The 14980-nt window shown below is 40.0% G+C and overlaps 1 protein-coding gene across 3 annotated transcripts in view; it reads right to left on the minus strand.

Moving 5' to 3' along the window:
- The window catches only part of NTRK2 (neurotrophic tyrosine kinase, receptor, type 2), a 314665-nt gene that overhangs the window by 77132 nt on the left and 222553 nt on the right, over nucleotides 1-14980 (minus strand). For all 3 annotated transcript variants that reach the window (XM_005868270.2, XM_005868271.2, XM_014541246.1), the window contains one exon: nucleotides 4385-4515. In XM_005868270.2, coding sequence (XP_005868332.1) covers nucleotides 4385-4515 — 131 coding nt within the window. The remainder of the gene's footprint in view (nucleotides 1-4384; nucleotides 4516-14980) is intronic.

Raw genomic sequence — 14980 nt, forward strand, 5'->3', positions numbered from 1 at the left:
CTTGTGGCTGCCTCGTGGTAATGTGCCAGAGGGTTTACCTATCAACTCTTCCAAAACCCTTGGTGAAGATAATCATCATTATTCCCTGCATTGACAAGAAGATATTCAGAAACACAAAAAGCAAAGATGCTAATTTAGATCCCAAAGAAAGTGCCTGCTGAACTTAGATTTCTCCATTTCTCATCTTGTTAAGTCTTCCTATGTAGCACCTCTCCTTCACTTTAACTTATATCTCGAGGGAGTCACTTGACATCCCTGGTTCTTGTTTTTTTCATTTATTGAACAGGAGACTAGGGTTATATGCATGATTTCTAAGGTCTCTCTCATATTAGGCATTTGATATTTCTAGAAATACACCTGCGTTAGCGGGGTGGGTGAGAAGAGGCCATCAATCCATCAACACTTGTGGCTATATTTAAAAAACAAAAAATCAGCATGCATTCATAATATAAAAAATGTTGTAGGAATTGTAGCTATTGAAATGGAGGTTGGATAGAGCTAACATAGTTAATGCATTCAATGTAGAGAAACTACAGTGAAGCGTTTTCTTGGCAATTGAGGTATTTAAAGGCAAAGTAATTCATTTTGATCATAGACTGGTTTCTCTGCTTCTTATCCTCTATGGGTTCTTCAATTATAATTCAGTGTAAAAGGATAAATGGCTGATAAATCCATTTCACTAAAAAAAACCCCACAAAGGTCATCCAAAAATATCAAGAAAAGGGCAATCCAGTTGAATCTGAACAAGCAATGGTAGAGGCAAGCTCAGCCTCCATGTGCCCTTGAGAGGCCTGCACATGCCTCAGGATTCCTTCCATCTTACACTGGTTCCTGGGACCCCTCGAGCTCTTAAGTCATTTGGAGCAAGCGACATCAGAATTTCTAGGACCCTGACATCTGTCAGTCTGAATGCAAAGCCTTACATTTCAAATCAGCCAGCTCCTTCTAGAGAAGGAAAAAGGACAATAGCTGCTATTTCTTAGCATGCATAATCAATGCTGCAGGGGTTGCTAGGCAACAGGCAGAAAGGCTTCAAACATCCCTGAGTGTCTCCAATGGAGGAAGAGCAGCCCTGGCAGCCACTCCTCAGAGGTGACAGGCTGTGCAGACTCTGGAAGCTGTGACCAATTTGCTTCATTCCTTAGAAAAATCCCTTTATTTGGTCAGGACTGAACCATGGCTCATTAGATAGTCTTTGAGGTGTCCAATGGGCCCACCGCCCTAAAAATGAGCAGGTGAGGCTCGAGAGAGGCAGCTCCAGGAAAGGTCCATGTGTTATTTTGATCCAGTTCATCCTAGAGTCTATGGAAGATCTGACTTGTTCCTTGTATGGCTGCAGCTTCTGGATTCTAGAAGTTAAAACAAGCATCCTCTTGGAAGCCTGTAGTCATTCCAGCAAAGCCTCTGATTTCAACAAATATGTACAGTCAAGGTCAGTGAAATGAGACTTCTTAGGTGTGCAACCTTGGAATAAATGTTTAAGCTGTAGGCATGTTGTCCACTCTACTTGAGATAATAGTTTCATTTGAATTTCAAGAAGGAGACTAGCAAAGAGAATAAGGCAGGATTTGATAAAGGGGCAAATCCATTTTGTTTTATTTTACTTAGCAGTGTTGATGAAAGAGCAAACATTCTTCATAGGTCATTAATTTGTAAACACTTATTTGGCAAAGCCAGGTAGTGTATGAGGTATAGGTTCTGGGTTTGGGTCACAGGTAGAATTAGGGGTATGATGGGGATTTAAACCATAGAGAAGCCTGACAGTGGTGTTGGGAGATATGCCAGGTAGAAGCATGCCATGGGCAGGACAACTGGCTACACTGCTGTCACTGGCTATTCTTTCGTCATTACTAGCCCAAGCCCTGATGTCCTATCTTAGCATGTGCTTGGGAGGAAATTGCCGGAAACCAATTCCAGCATATTCAGCAGGGCTGAATCATCTGGAGTGGCAAGGGCATTTCCCCAAACCTGAATAGGATACATTAAATTGAGTGTTTGCTGCCAGACAACTAAAGGGCATCTTAATCTACATGTTATTGCCTCCTACTGGCCAAACACCTGAACAGCCGTAGGCTAATTCCCCCATTCTGACAATGCTTGTGTATACCCTTTGAAGTGTATATCTCTGACTCACCTCAGGACAAGCTGTGTTAATAAAAAGCAAGGGGTCCTGAGATGAGGGGACCTTAGACCTTAGACCAGAGAACTTAGGACTTAGATCTTAGTTTCTTTTAAGCTAAACTCCTCTGACCCCCAAGTGCCTTTCAAAATTATATTTCACCTCTGGACTCCTATTTAATCTACACACAGCCTTCTCCAGATTTCCTGAACCCTTATTGATGCTAGAACAAGAACCCTGGCAGGAAATGTATCATATGAGTTTAGGGTACCCTAGATTTAGCTATGCAACATCCCGTCCTTAAGGACTTTGCAAGAAGTACTGAGAGGCAAGCGCAGAATAAGGAATGATATGAAGATGAAAGGCTATACCAAGGAATCTTGTGTATCTGTCTCTATACTAGCTGAGGTCTCTCAGCTACTCCTCTACTGTCACCTAAGATTCCCTAATCTCCCTGGATTTTTTTCACCTTCAAAGCCTCTCACCTTATGAGCCCATAAAGTGAATTCAGAGTCTGAAGGCACAACCTAGTCCCCTTGTGGCCCCCAAACAACAGTGGGAACCATGGGCCAGAACATAAATCCACGGTCTTCAGTCCCCTTGTCTATAACACATGGCTGGGTCAGAATTAGATGTTCCCTAAGCTTCTTTCAGTTCTAACATTTGATCAGTGTATGAATCTATAAAAATAGAGGCACCTTTTGGTCTTATTTATCCAAAGGAAAATAAAAAGATAGCAGGAGAAGAAAGCAAAGACTGCAGACTTAATGCTGCCAAGTGTTCTGAACAATTTGTGCTTAAAAAATAACAAACTTTTTGAGTAAATGAAAGAAAAGCGGAAGCAATCACAGCAACAGGGATTAAACATCCCAAAGTCACTGCAGGATTCTTACTTTACACCTTGACCCATTTGACCTCAGCTTTCTCCTCCTCACTCCTCTCCTCTCTTTTCTACTGTCTCACCAACCCCATTTGCCTTTCTTAGTGAGATAATGTTTACTGGATAGCTATTACATTTCCCATCCTTAGAAAGGTCTGACCTTTATTTACCCCAAAGTGCAAGTTTAAGGAGCCTTTCCTGAGAGTCTAGGAGTGCTGATGCCACTGGGGTTATTTACTTTTGATGATGAGAAAAGCAAACCCACAGTTTGCATTTCAGTGGACTTTAACAGAAATTGTGTTTAGTCTGCAGGATGGATAAGTTCAAGAATAATTTTCTCTCTCCTAAGTTACCCATTATGTATATGCTGAATTGTTTTAATGCTAAGTAAAACAGTAATGAAATACACATTTGCTTTTAAAAAATCAAATTGATCTGCTCACTAGTAAACAAATGCTATTCGTATAAATATTCTGTATTTGGCAGAAGCAAAGAAACAAAAAGCCAAAATTCAATCATCTTATATTAAGCTAAAGAATTGCATTTTAGTACATTAGCCATGTCCATATTTATTTGCCACTTAATTGATTTTATAAATAGATGCCTTTTTTAAACGTTTTACAAATGTTATTCAATACCATGGTGTTGTTGTTTTTTTTTTGTTTTGACAATGCATATGTAAAAGATTTACAGAGTCTTTTGTGTTATTTTTATTACTTCTTGTGTTTTAGAGAGCTCAGCGTAAATTTTATCCCCTTCAATAATGTTTATCTTATTGAAGACCAGGTCTCCTTTCTGAGTTTCTGAGAAAATGGCAATGATAAAGGACTTTAGGGCTTCTTTATTTTAGTAAAACCTTGTATCTGCTAGGGTGGCAGAATCCACAAGAAATGCCACTCATCCCAGAATAAAATCACACATATACTACATAAAATCCTGCGGCCTTGGAAACAGTTGAGAGGGACAAGGTGTAACAGAAGATGTCAGTGGAACAGAGGCTGAGAGAGGGAGTGAATTCATAGTCTCCCTTTCAGAACCTCAACGTGAGAACAGGTGCAGCTGAGCTGGACACAAGCACCAAGCAATCAGGGGAGACAGGCTGAGTCTTCAAGCCTTAGCTGGTTGGTTTCTGTCTGAAATTTAGTTAAAATTGACTTGAAAGAGTAGCTCAGAGCTAGTTACAGCCTTTTTAGGTGCCCCTAGAAAGAACCTAGGACACTTGGATATGCCCCAAATATCCTTCCCACTGTCCACTTAGTTAAAAGAGTTTGAACACATCCTTCATAGCAGACATGCTCCTGAATTGGCCACTAAAATAAAAAAGTAACACTTTCAACACATTACTGAGACCGTGGATACCGAGACATTCTGGAGTGTTCTCTTACCTTCACAGCCACCAAGATCTTGTCATGCTCAGGACAGAGGTTATAGCATTCAGCTAGGAACACTTTTCCAAAGGCCCCTTCGCCTAGCTCCCTTTTCAGAACAATGTTATGCCGCTTGATGTGCTGAACAACTGTAAAACAAAGAGGATGGAAATTAGAATCAAAGCACACAGAGGGGAGGCTGAGGGTGGGGAGTCTCAAGGTCCATGTCTGGGCTCTTCTCTGCACAAAGCAAAGCAGAGGAGAAGCCCAATGTCCAACCTCACAGTTGGCTTGCTCTCCAGAGCTCATTTATTGTCCTTGATAGAAGTGAAGTAGGGACTTGCCTGTTGGCTGCAGAAGGTCATTAAATGGACTTTACTGACTAGGAAAGGGGAGAAATGCGAAAGAAATGCACCTTAATGGCAGGTCTCTTTCTTACAAGCCAGATGCTTTGCATCTATTTGTCAGTCACATGTCTAGTGGGGAAAGGAATTTGCATCAATCATTTCCTTCCTAGGTTGGCTACTAATGATATATCCTTAACAAGATATTGTTTGGCTTTGCCTGGTTTTGAACCTACATAAATGGAATCATACTATATGTATTCTTCCATATCTTGCATCAGTCATTCAACAATGTCTTTCAGATTAAATTTTATTGAGTTCCAGTGTGTGTAGTAGTGACTATATTGCTTTTACTGCTTTATAATATTCTGTGGGGGGACTGTACTGCCATTTGTTTATCCATTCTATGTTGATGAAGATGCTGTACAGTTTCTTTTTAGATACAACTTGATATAAAATGCAAGTGGTGATTAAGGTTTTACTTTAATAGGATTTTTCCCCCGGTAACTCATGTGGTTTGAAGCAATGATGGTTTCCACAGGCCTCTGGGAACTCAGGGTGATAAAAATCAAAAGGTCTTTTATGAGCAACAATATTAATGAGTCTAGGAATGTATATTAATATCTCATGCTCTGGTAGCAACTCCCGGATTGAAGAGGAGAGAAATGTGTTCATTAGGTAGAGTGCCCATATAAAGAGATAAATGTAATTCTTGCAGAGAATTAGCTGCCCTATTTAAATCTAATATTTAACTCCATGGTTGTCACATGTTCACTGGGAATTAAATAGCCACTTGATTTACTTTACACTCTAACCAGATCAAGGCAAGTATTTAACTTTTTTTTTATCCCATTTAATTTACATTTTCTTTTTTAAAACATTTTCTAAGGAGGAGAAAAAGTTGGTAGGAAATAAGTTTATAGAGCTATGGCAAAAGACAAAATTTCATCATCTCCAAAACTAAAATTGATGAGACCAGTTTTCCCATGTTGACCTTGAAAGCAGTAAATGCCTCTTTTCTTTAAGAAATGGCTAGTTTGTATTAATTTCCTTTGTTGTCTTGGAAAATAATAGATTACATGAATAGTGGCCTTTTGCCAATGTATTCTCCTGAAGCAGAGTTAATCTCTTCTATAAAACTTATAGCCCAGGGGCACAGGTAACCATTTGTGTTTGTATCTGCATTCCTGACAGTGTATCACAGTGCTTTGCATACGGTTGGTGCTGTAAAATATTTGTTGAAAAATGTGCTGAATCATAATAAACAGCAGGCAAACACTGTATAATCATATTATCTCAGCCAATTGACAATCCTATTGAGTACGAAAGCAATAAAGAATTCTCTGAGATGTCAGCAGCAGGGAGAACGACTAACCCGAGCTAAGTATTTCTTCCCATTCTCCTCCAAAGAGCATCAGTACTTATCCCCACCTGCCTCCTTCCTGTTTCCGGAAATAACCATGGAAGTCCTCCGTACCCTCTCAGGGGATCACTTCTTAACCAACCTCTCATCCCAGCTTTGCTCATAAATGTCCCAGGCTGAGTCAATGCTCACCCCTTCACCTCCCTCACAGACCTTTCTTGGAGCCTTCTGGGATGGCTACCTATCATCCATGAGCTCTCCTTAAATTTCCCTCTACCTCCTTGATTCAACCGAAACCTTGGCTATGCCCTGAGGACATCCATGCCTTTCCCCTACAGCTTTCTCAAATGCAAGCCATCCCCACCCCTTATCTGCAGGTACTTCAGGCCCTTGTGTGTGATTCCTGGCTCTCTCTCTCTCTCCTGCTGGAAAGAAGTTTATAGAGCTATGGCTAAAGACAAAATTTTCTAAAGCATCTAGCTATCCTAAAGCATCTATCTTAGGGAGCCAGCAGCCTATACCACCTCTGCCCCTCACTGCTGACATCTTGGTTCCTCCTCTCACACACTGAGCTCCTGGCTGACACATTCCTTCTCCACCGACCAGTGTCGTCGTTCTCAGGGTGCAGGGCACAGAGAATGGTTCAGTCACTTGCCTAATCTGTAGAAACACTGGGCCGCCATTTCTTCTGCAGTTCAGAGGTGAGGCTCTGTGAGAGTTTGACTGAGTGCATGGCATTAAGGTGACTTTTTCTAGGACCAAGACTTTCTTAATACAGGAAGCAATGCTCTGATTCTGGACAAGCTCCTTATCTCATTGTTGACTAGCATTTTGAATATCACTGCCTTAAAGAGCCCTATGAATTTGGATTCATTTGTACAAAATATCCTGAGTGAAGTGAATCTAAGGACTCTATAACAAATAAACCATCAGGTAAGCATGTCGATTCTTTACACACATTCTTTCCCTGAGGTCAGTCAATTCTCTTCTGAATCTTAGAGACCTGATTAAAATCACATCAAACCCAACATGAATAACTAATAAAAAATAAATAAATGCCCAAACTCCAGCATAAATGGGTTCCTAGATTGGAAGGGAAAAGTTGATTAAAAAAAAGCTTTATCAATAAAGTTTCCTTTTTCACCTTGCCAAAAGAAAAGGGGGCATCAAAAAGAGGTATATGTGGTGTAGGAAATATACCGCCAAACACGTGTGGTCTGCAGACTGATCTATGTACATCTATATATTCAAAATAAAGTGTGTGATTAGATTATTGTGCAAATAAATTTACTTTGTAAAATCAGGGAGAAACTGATAACTAGCAATAACAATCAAGATGAGTGGCTGTGAACTGTCTAGCCATCTTTGTCATTAATGAAATTTTCCAAAGTGGAAATTTGGTGCCCTTTGTCTTTTGCTTCATGTGGACCAGAGCTGAGTAGATTTCCGGTTCTGTATTAGCATTATATTACAGCCGCTGAAAAATGCATTTTGTCATAAAGTAGCTTCTGTAGTTTACAGAGATACCGGCAGTTTCAGATGGTCGAAATTGAATTCCTGGTATTGATATCACCCAGAAGTAAATTTTATACACACACACACACACACACACACACACACACACACAGGCTATAGATAAAGTATTAATCCGTGTCTATAACCATTACCACTGAACCTAAAAATAAATAATAAATAAATAATTAAATCCCTGTCTACTCAGAATTGAAGTAAGAAATGTATCCTTCCCGTTTCCCCAGAAATGAGGTTTCATAGAAAACCTTGACCCAATCAACATGTCCTGCTCAGCACACGGACCTTGAATTGAGACACTTCTTGAGTTTCTCATATATGCCAGCTACTAAGTGATCTGCCTCTCAAAAGAAAGATATTTTAAAGTTTTGAACAGGAAGGTAAAAAGTAATATGGATTCAGAAGATAATATTCTGTATTAGGAGCAATCTCTCTTCTTCTCTACAGACCTAAATGTAGGGCCAGTTGCCTACGTGGTTCTCTCTCAGAGGGCTGGGTGCTGTGATGGGAAGAGAATTTAAAGAGCTGTGAGGCTGACTCCCTCCTGTTTAACAGCTGACCAGTGAGACTTGGGGCAGGACAGTGACTTCCTCAGGGCCATACAGCTAGGAGGTGGCCCAACTAGGACTCAGGTGTCCTGACCTTCAGAAGAGCCACCCTTGGACTCTGTAACACAGGCCCATTTGAGACTGAAGGCAGTGAGCGTTTCCTGCGATTAAAATAGTAACAGGTGTTTCATTTAGTTAATTATCTTTTCCAGCAGAAATGTTTCAAACATTCACGTTTATCGTCTGAAATGGGCCAAACATCTCATAATGAAGAATTTCATTAAAAAACAGCAAATAAACATAAAATATGAGTGAGAAAAGCAGGATATAAAAGTTAAATACCTTAGAAAGTGCTTAAGCTTGATCTGAATAAAATCAATAAAAATTATTTCTATCTATCTTGATGTCTGTTTCCTGGGTAGCATATTGAAACAGCTAAAACCATCTACCTTGTAAAAATAGATTTTCATAAAAGATGGAAACTATGTTTTTGAACTCCATCTACATTTTTATTAAGATACAAGTTGGTATTAAAATGAAATAAATGCAATTAAGACCACAGACATAAAATGTACCAGGACAAGACACGGCCAAATATTCATAAATAATATTAATGATGAAATAAAATGGAATAATACTGAGCCATTCTTACGCACTTTTCAGCAAAAATTCCCAATGTGCATTACCATCAATTAATTTTCATATCCTTCTGAATGAGGTCAATAGTCACATTTATTTTACAGATGACACCACTATTAATTGACTTACTTGCGGTCATAGAGTCATCCACTTATCCTTTTCCAAGTGTTATTTCTAATGAAATGAGAGGGAGAGAAGTGGGGGCCTAACACGTGCTGATTGCTATTATGAGCCAGAAAATGTGTTGAGAGATTTACAGGGGTTATCAATCTTCATAGCAATCTAGTAAGGTATCCCTATCTCCATTTTTTGATTAAAGTAAAAAGAAGAGCATCAGCTGAGCTACCTAACTCATCCAAGTTTGTACCATTGGTAACAGGCAGAGTTTGAGTTCTTTTCACTACAACACTCTACCTTTCCTTGGCCTTCTTATAAAAAAACAAAGTGAAAGTGTATGAGCTCAACTTTGCCCACCTAGGGAATTGTGAGTCTACTTTTAGCAATCTAGTTAAGCAAAACTTTGTTAAGCACCTATTATGGCCTGGGCATTTTTCTAGGGCCTAGATAAAAGGATGAGTAAAATAGACCCTAATTTATTGAAATTCTTCAAAAAAATCAAGAAACTCACAACCTAACAGGGCAGGAAAAAATATGTATATCTATAACACCTTACACCTTTGCTTCCTTCATAAAAGATTTTAGGTACTTTACATAACCCTGCAAGGAAAACCAAAATTTAAATAAGAATCATCAGGGAAAGTGGCATGGAAGATGAAGGCAAGGTATTCAGTAGAAATGCAAACATGCAAATTCTAGGGTATCACAGGGTTATTAAAATTAAGTCATAATTTGACCCTGAACTTCCCGGTATCAGAAGCCAAAAGAAAAACATAATAATTCACAAAATGTTTACTACTCAAAGTAAAAGTACAGACATTCCTTGTGGTAAGATTCTTCATAGCATCTCATTTTCCAAGGAATATTTTGAATGAATTTTACACAGGGGATCGAAGTCCTCACAAAGGCCCTAGAGTAAATAGTGAGTTTCCAAAGACTATTTCTTAAAGCATAACTCAGTAAGAGATAAACATATGACACAAAAGCCACCCCCAGCCAAAGCACTACACAGGGAGTCCACGACTCTTATCATCATGACATAAAAATCAATGTCTGTGGGCATACTCAAGAATGCTTTGAGGATGTAGATGAAGAATAGGTATAATTTCCCCGTACCCACTGCTGGGTCTAGACTTATTAAGCAATCTAAAGTATGAATAAATAATAACATGAAAATTTAAAAATAGATGTGATTGAACAAGAGATAAGAATGGTGGGAAAGAGGGTATTTAAGGTAGGGGGAGAAGTTCAGAGTATATGTGCGAAATAGTGATTTATCTTGGTTTATTCCTGAAGAGAGTATAGATGATATTCTCTAAGAGTAGGACAAGCCTAAATCACAGAGGGCTTTGACTACCTCACGAGGTAGTAAGTTTGGGCACTAATAAGTCTGGACTCTTGAACAATGATGTCAATGCCCTTTGCCTTCACTTCCTCATCTTTAAATGAATACTTTGGAGCTAAATGGCATCAGGTCAGCTCCAGCACACACACATTCCACAACTTTATTCTGTATATGAGCCCTATCTAGAGCTATGACAGACTTTTGAGCCTGGGAGAAAAGTGATGAGTACAAATCATTAGGTTATGCTGGCCGGGCAAACTGGAGCCAGAGAAGTCAGTTAGGGTGTAGCTATAGCTTGTTTGCACAGAGGCCTCTGCTGACTGAAAGTGAGCTCCATCCAGTTATAATTTATTTTCATTCTCTAGCCCCTTATCCTTGGAATGCACACAGCTCAGAGTGACTGCCCCCAGAGAAGCTGAGGTCAAGTTCTTGCCCCCAAATACAACAGAGGACTTTGCCAGGTACTAATCCTCTGTGTTTTCAGGGGAAGACAAAGAACAATGAGCCATAGAACAAAACCAAACTGGAGGAATCTGAGAGGCAGGAGAATGAGCCACGAAGGAGGCTGAGCAGAGCAAAAGTCAGACTGCCAGGGGCAAAGGGTGAGTGTAAGTGAAGACCTGGAAGTGGTAAGTGGAGCCTGAACATGTGGGAGGTCATGCAGACAAGTGAATATAGAGGATGGAGTTGGTGATGGGGCTGAGGAGGGAGAAATTTGAGAGTGTGTGTATGTTAGGAAGAATAATAGGAAGTAAGAAATTAAACAGGCACAAAAAGAAAGGCAGGGAGGGAAAGAAGAAGGGTGAGAGGAAAACTGGCAAGACAGATTCTTGGAGAAGACCCTGAGGGTACAGTGCGATGGAGGATGCAGAAAAAAGTCTAAAACAGAGAGCAAAGATTTTGAGTGAGCGAGGGTGAGAGGAAAACTGGCAAGACAGATTTTTGGAGAAGACCTTGAGGGTACAGTGCGGTGGAGGATACAGAAAAAGTCTAAAACAGAGAGCAAAGATTTTGAGTGAGCCACTTTTGAGGGCTTAATCTTTGATGCTCATCACAGCATTGGGTCACTGAAGGAGGAAGTGGACTTCAAGGGATCCCCAAGGGCCCCATTGTGTGCCTTTGGACTAAGCTTTGAAATGGGTCTGGTGATAGACAAGATAGACTCTTGCAGGGTGACTCAGCACTCCTGGGAGGGTACCAGATACCAACCTGGATGCCCCATACAACATCCAATGGCAGCAAATGGCCCCTTCCTTCTAAAACATATTTGATGCCCCCATGCTAAACCAGAGAACAGCTGTGGGGCATGCAGGAGCAATGCTTAATTTAACCCAATCATTACAGTAGATAAATGCAATCGAGTTATTTGAAATTAAATTACCCAAACTTCTTGTAGAAAAAAGCCAAGGAGGGGGAAAGCCCCAGAAATCTTTCAAGCTGTTAGACTGACGGGAACACCACACTTCAAAATACACATACGGCACATCCCTCGCTTTGACAGCCCCTAACAGCCAAAATTATATCTGTTCTACACACTGGCATGTGGTAGAATTGGATTGATTTACCCTGACAGCCCTCCCTGCTGGAACAATACTTGTCAGTCAGCCCCAGCAATGTTTGTATTTTCAAGAATAATTATGCAGAGTGATTGTACAAAATCCTGGCAGGTGGGCCAGACAGTCTTATCTGCCTACCCCTTCGACCCTGTGTCCCTGAGCCCGAAAGTTCTTCTTGCTCCTGAGGATGAAAAACATTCCTTTACCACCCTCTTCCCAAGCTGTATGCATGAACCTCAATTTGAGGGTTCTATGTTGGTATCTGTTCTATCATTTGGGATCTTCCACTCCTGTGCCCTTCTCATGAATACTTTTCTTCTAGTAGCTGCTACATTCTCCTAAGTGACTTCTGCAGGTTAGTTGGCCTTTATCAACATACCTCTACATAAATCCTCCCATTGCAAAAGAAATCTTGCTTTTGGTGGGGATAATTCACAAACCACACCAGTGTCATCATTTTGAAGAGTTTATCCTAACAGAAGTATGTATGTAACATATACATGTTATATACATATAACACAATTTCTGTACATATATTCTAGTGAGGGAGCAGGAATTGGTAAGAGAAATAGCAATAATTCTATCAGAATGTGATAAATGATGATGAGAGGAGCAAGCCAAGCATTACGTGAATGGGCAACTTGGAAGAAGCTCCATGGAGTCACTGAGAGAAGCATGTTAGAGTCCTTATGAGGAAAGCTTTGAACACAAGGGCAAGCACTTAGTCTATAGGCAATGAAAAGTCAATGGGCATTTATGAGGTCCAGAATTCCATGCCAGTTTCCCGGGCTTCTTTCCTCAGCTATAGACTCTGCCCAAACTCCTTAGAAAGGCAGATGCTCAGTAGAGCTCATAACCAATGACATGTGGCCAAAGTCTGTAAGAATGCGGGTCACAGAGAAGATTTGGGAGCACATCCCAAATGTTTCCATGGCTTTCTGCCCAGTTAATATGCAAAACAGAATTCTATGATATTTTTTTAACATGCTTATTTGAGGACTCTGTTTCAAAAGGTAATGCTAAAGTTTATTTTCTTCAAAGGGCTCCACAATACTTACAGCATCTTTCAATCAACATTACCCCCCTCCCCCATTTCAGCACTTAAGCATCTATGTGAAAAGAACTATGTTTGGTGCTGTGGGAGATTCAAGAATGAACAGGGGAAGAGAAGTTCAACAGTCACTAAGTGCACATCTTCTGTGTGCTTGGCATTGTGTTACGCATTGTACATAGAGTCTTTATTCAGACATCCTGATGGACTGATGGAGAGACATCGTTGTCTCCATTTCAGGAATGTCATAGCTGAGTCTTGGAGATATTAAGTAATTCGCCCAAAGCCACACAGCTGGAAAGTGGGCAAGACAAGCTAGGATTGGCTTCAAAACCCATGCAGTCTCTCCCAATAGAACACAAATCTTTCCCCAAATGATGGTCATTCTACTAGGGAGATGAGACAAATATACAATAACAGTTGTTAAAGGCGGAACATAAAGCCTGCCATGACCGATGTAAAAAATAAAGGGTGAGGGGTGTTTAGAATGAAAAAAAAAAGCAAAAGCAAATCATTTGAGTATAGGGTTTGAGGTAGGAGGACATGCCATTTGAATTTTCCCTTATAAGTTGAGCAGGGCTGGAAGTGTTGGTTGGAAAGAAGGGACTTGTTGGACATAATGAATTATACCATTTCCAAAATACTAGAGTGAAACTGACTTGGTCATATACTGGACCTTCACGTTAAAATGTGTCTGCATTAAAGTACAAACTCTGAAAACTATTTAGGTTGAACCAAATGAAATTTCTAGTTGCACAGGCCCAAATGGGACAAACAGCTATTTCATATGGTTCAACCTAATGTATTGCTAGGTTTTACCTTCGCAAACAGAACCTCTGAATGTTAGAAAATAACCTGTGTTTTTTTCTTTTAATTTACAAAAAAAAAATTATGAAAAGGTATACATGCAAATGGTAACAAATAAGTAGTACTAAAGAGCTAAAGATGAAAAGAAACTGTACTTTTCCACACTCCTTCCTGTCCTCAGTCCTACCCGTCTTAATTCAGTGTAGTTTGACTTTCTTGTTTTCTAGGCATCATCTCCATAACTCTAATTAATGTTGTACCTCCTACTCCTGTTTTCCTAATTTAAGATACTTAATGACTTTCTGCTACATAGGAGGAGGATTTTGCTCACACTCCCTCCCACCTCCTCCCAATAATTTGGAGTTGTAATATTTTCAGTTCTTCTATTGATTACCTATCACACTGCATCTCTATTTCAGGTATCCTAATACTCTTCTGTATATGTTGAGCTTATTACACCCCTAGCTTCTTCTGCCCCAATTATTTCCTATATCCTGTGAGCTTGACCTTTACTGCAACTGTGCCAAAATTGCTGCTGTGTACATTCAGTTCACAATTTGATACAATTAAGTGTCTTTTCATTCTAAAAATTGGAAAGCAATGAACAGAATTTGTGTTAACAGGAGAGGCTTAATACTGTATACTGCAAGGCTAAGTGGGCACCAGGACTACATTTTCTTCTCCATGTGTCTAATGTCAAATCCAGTGCCATGTTCATTAATACCCTATTCCTTCTCATTACAGACATGTATCAACCAAATGCAATGTATCACTCAAAAATGTAAGAACAGGGGAAGTCAGGGAGGTTAAAAGCTGGATGAAGTCCATAGAATATTGCTATATCCTTTCCCCAGAAGTCAAATCACCTATTCTCTGTAGCTACCAGACTTATCCCTTTCATTCTCTGTCTATATACACTCTCCATCTCTGATGAGCTGCAAAACCTTGGGTGTGAACGCATGTCAAGAAGCACAGTGTTGAAGGCAGTTTATGAGCTGGGAATGGATTTATAGTGTGAGAGTCACGGTGTTTGGGTTCCTTTCCTCTCTGTCTTTTGATAAGAACTTGTGGGTGGTTCTGTTAGCTGGAGCACTTCCAAATTTTGCATCAGTCTTACAAGCTCCACTTTTGGAGAACAGTTCTAAAAAATACATAATTAAGTCACATTGACCTAATCGGGCTGCTTTAGAAAGGAGAGAAGTCTTCCCATCCCCTGGGCTCTGGAGTCCTGTTGGGGATTATGTAGAGGGTCACACAAATCGGGCTTCTAGTATGATTCCCTGGGTTTTATAATGAAGTCCCTTATAAAAAGTG

Source organism: Myotis brandtii, unplaced genomic scaffold, assembly GCF_000412655.1.
Source record: "Myotis brandtii unplaced genomic scaffold, ASM41265v1 scaffold266, whole genome shotgun sequence".
Lineage (NCBI taxonomy): Eukaryota > Metazoa > Chordata > Mammalia > Chiroptera > Vespertilionidae > Myotis > Myotis brandtii.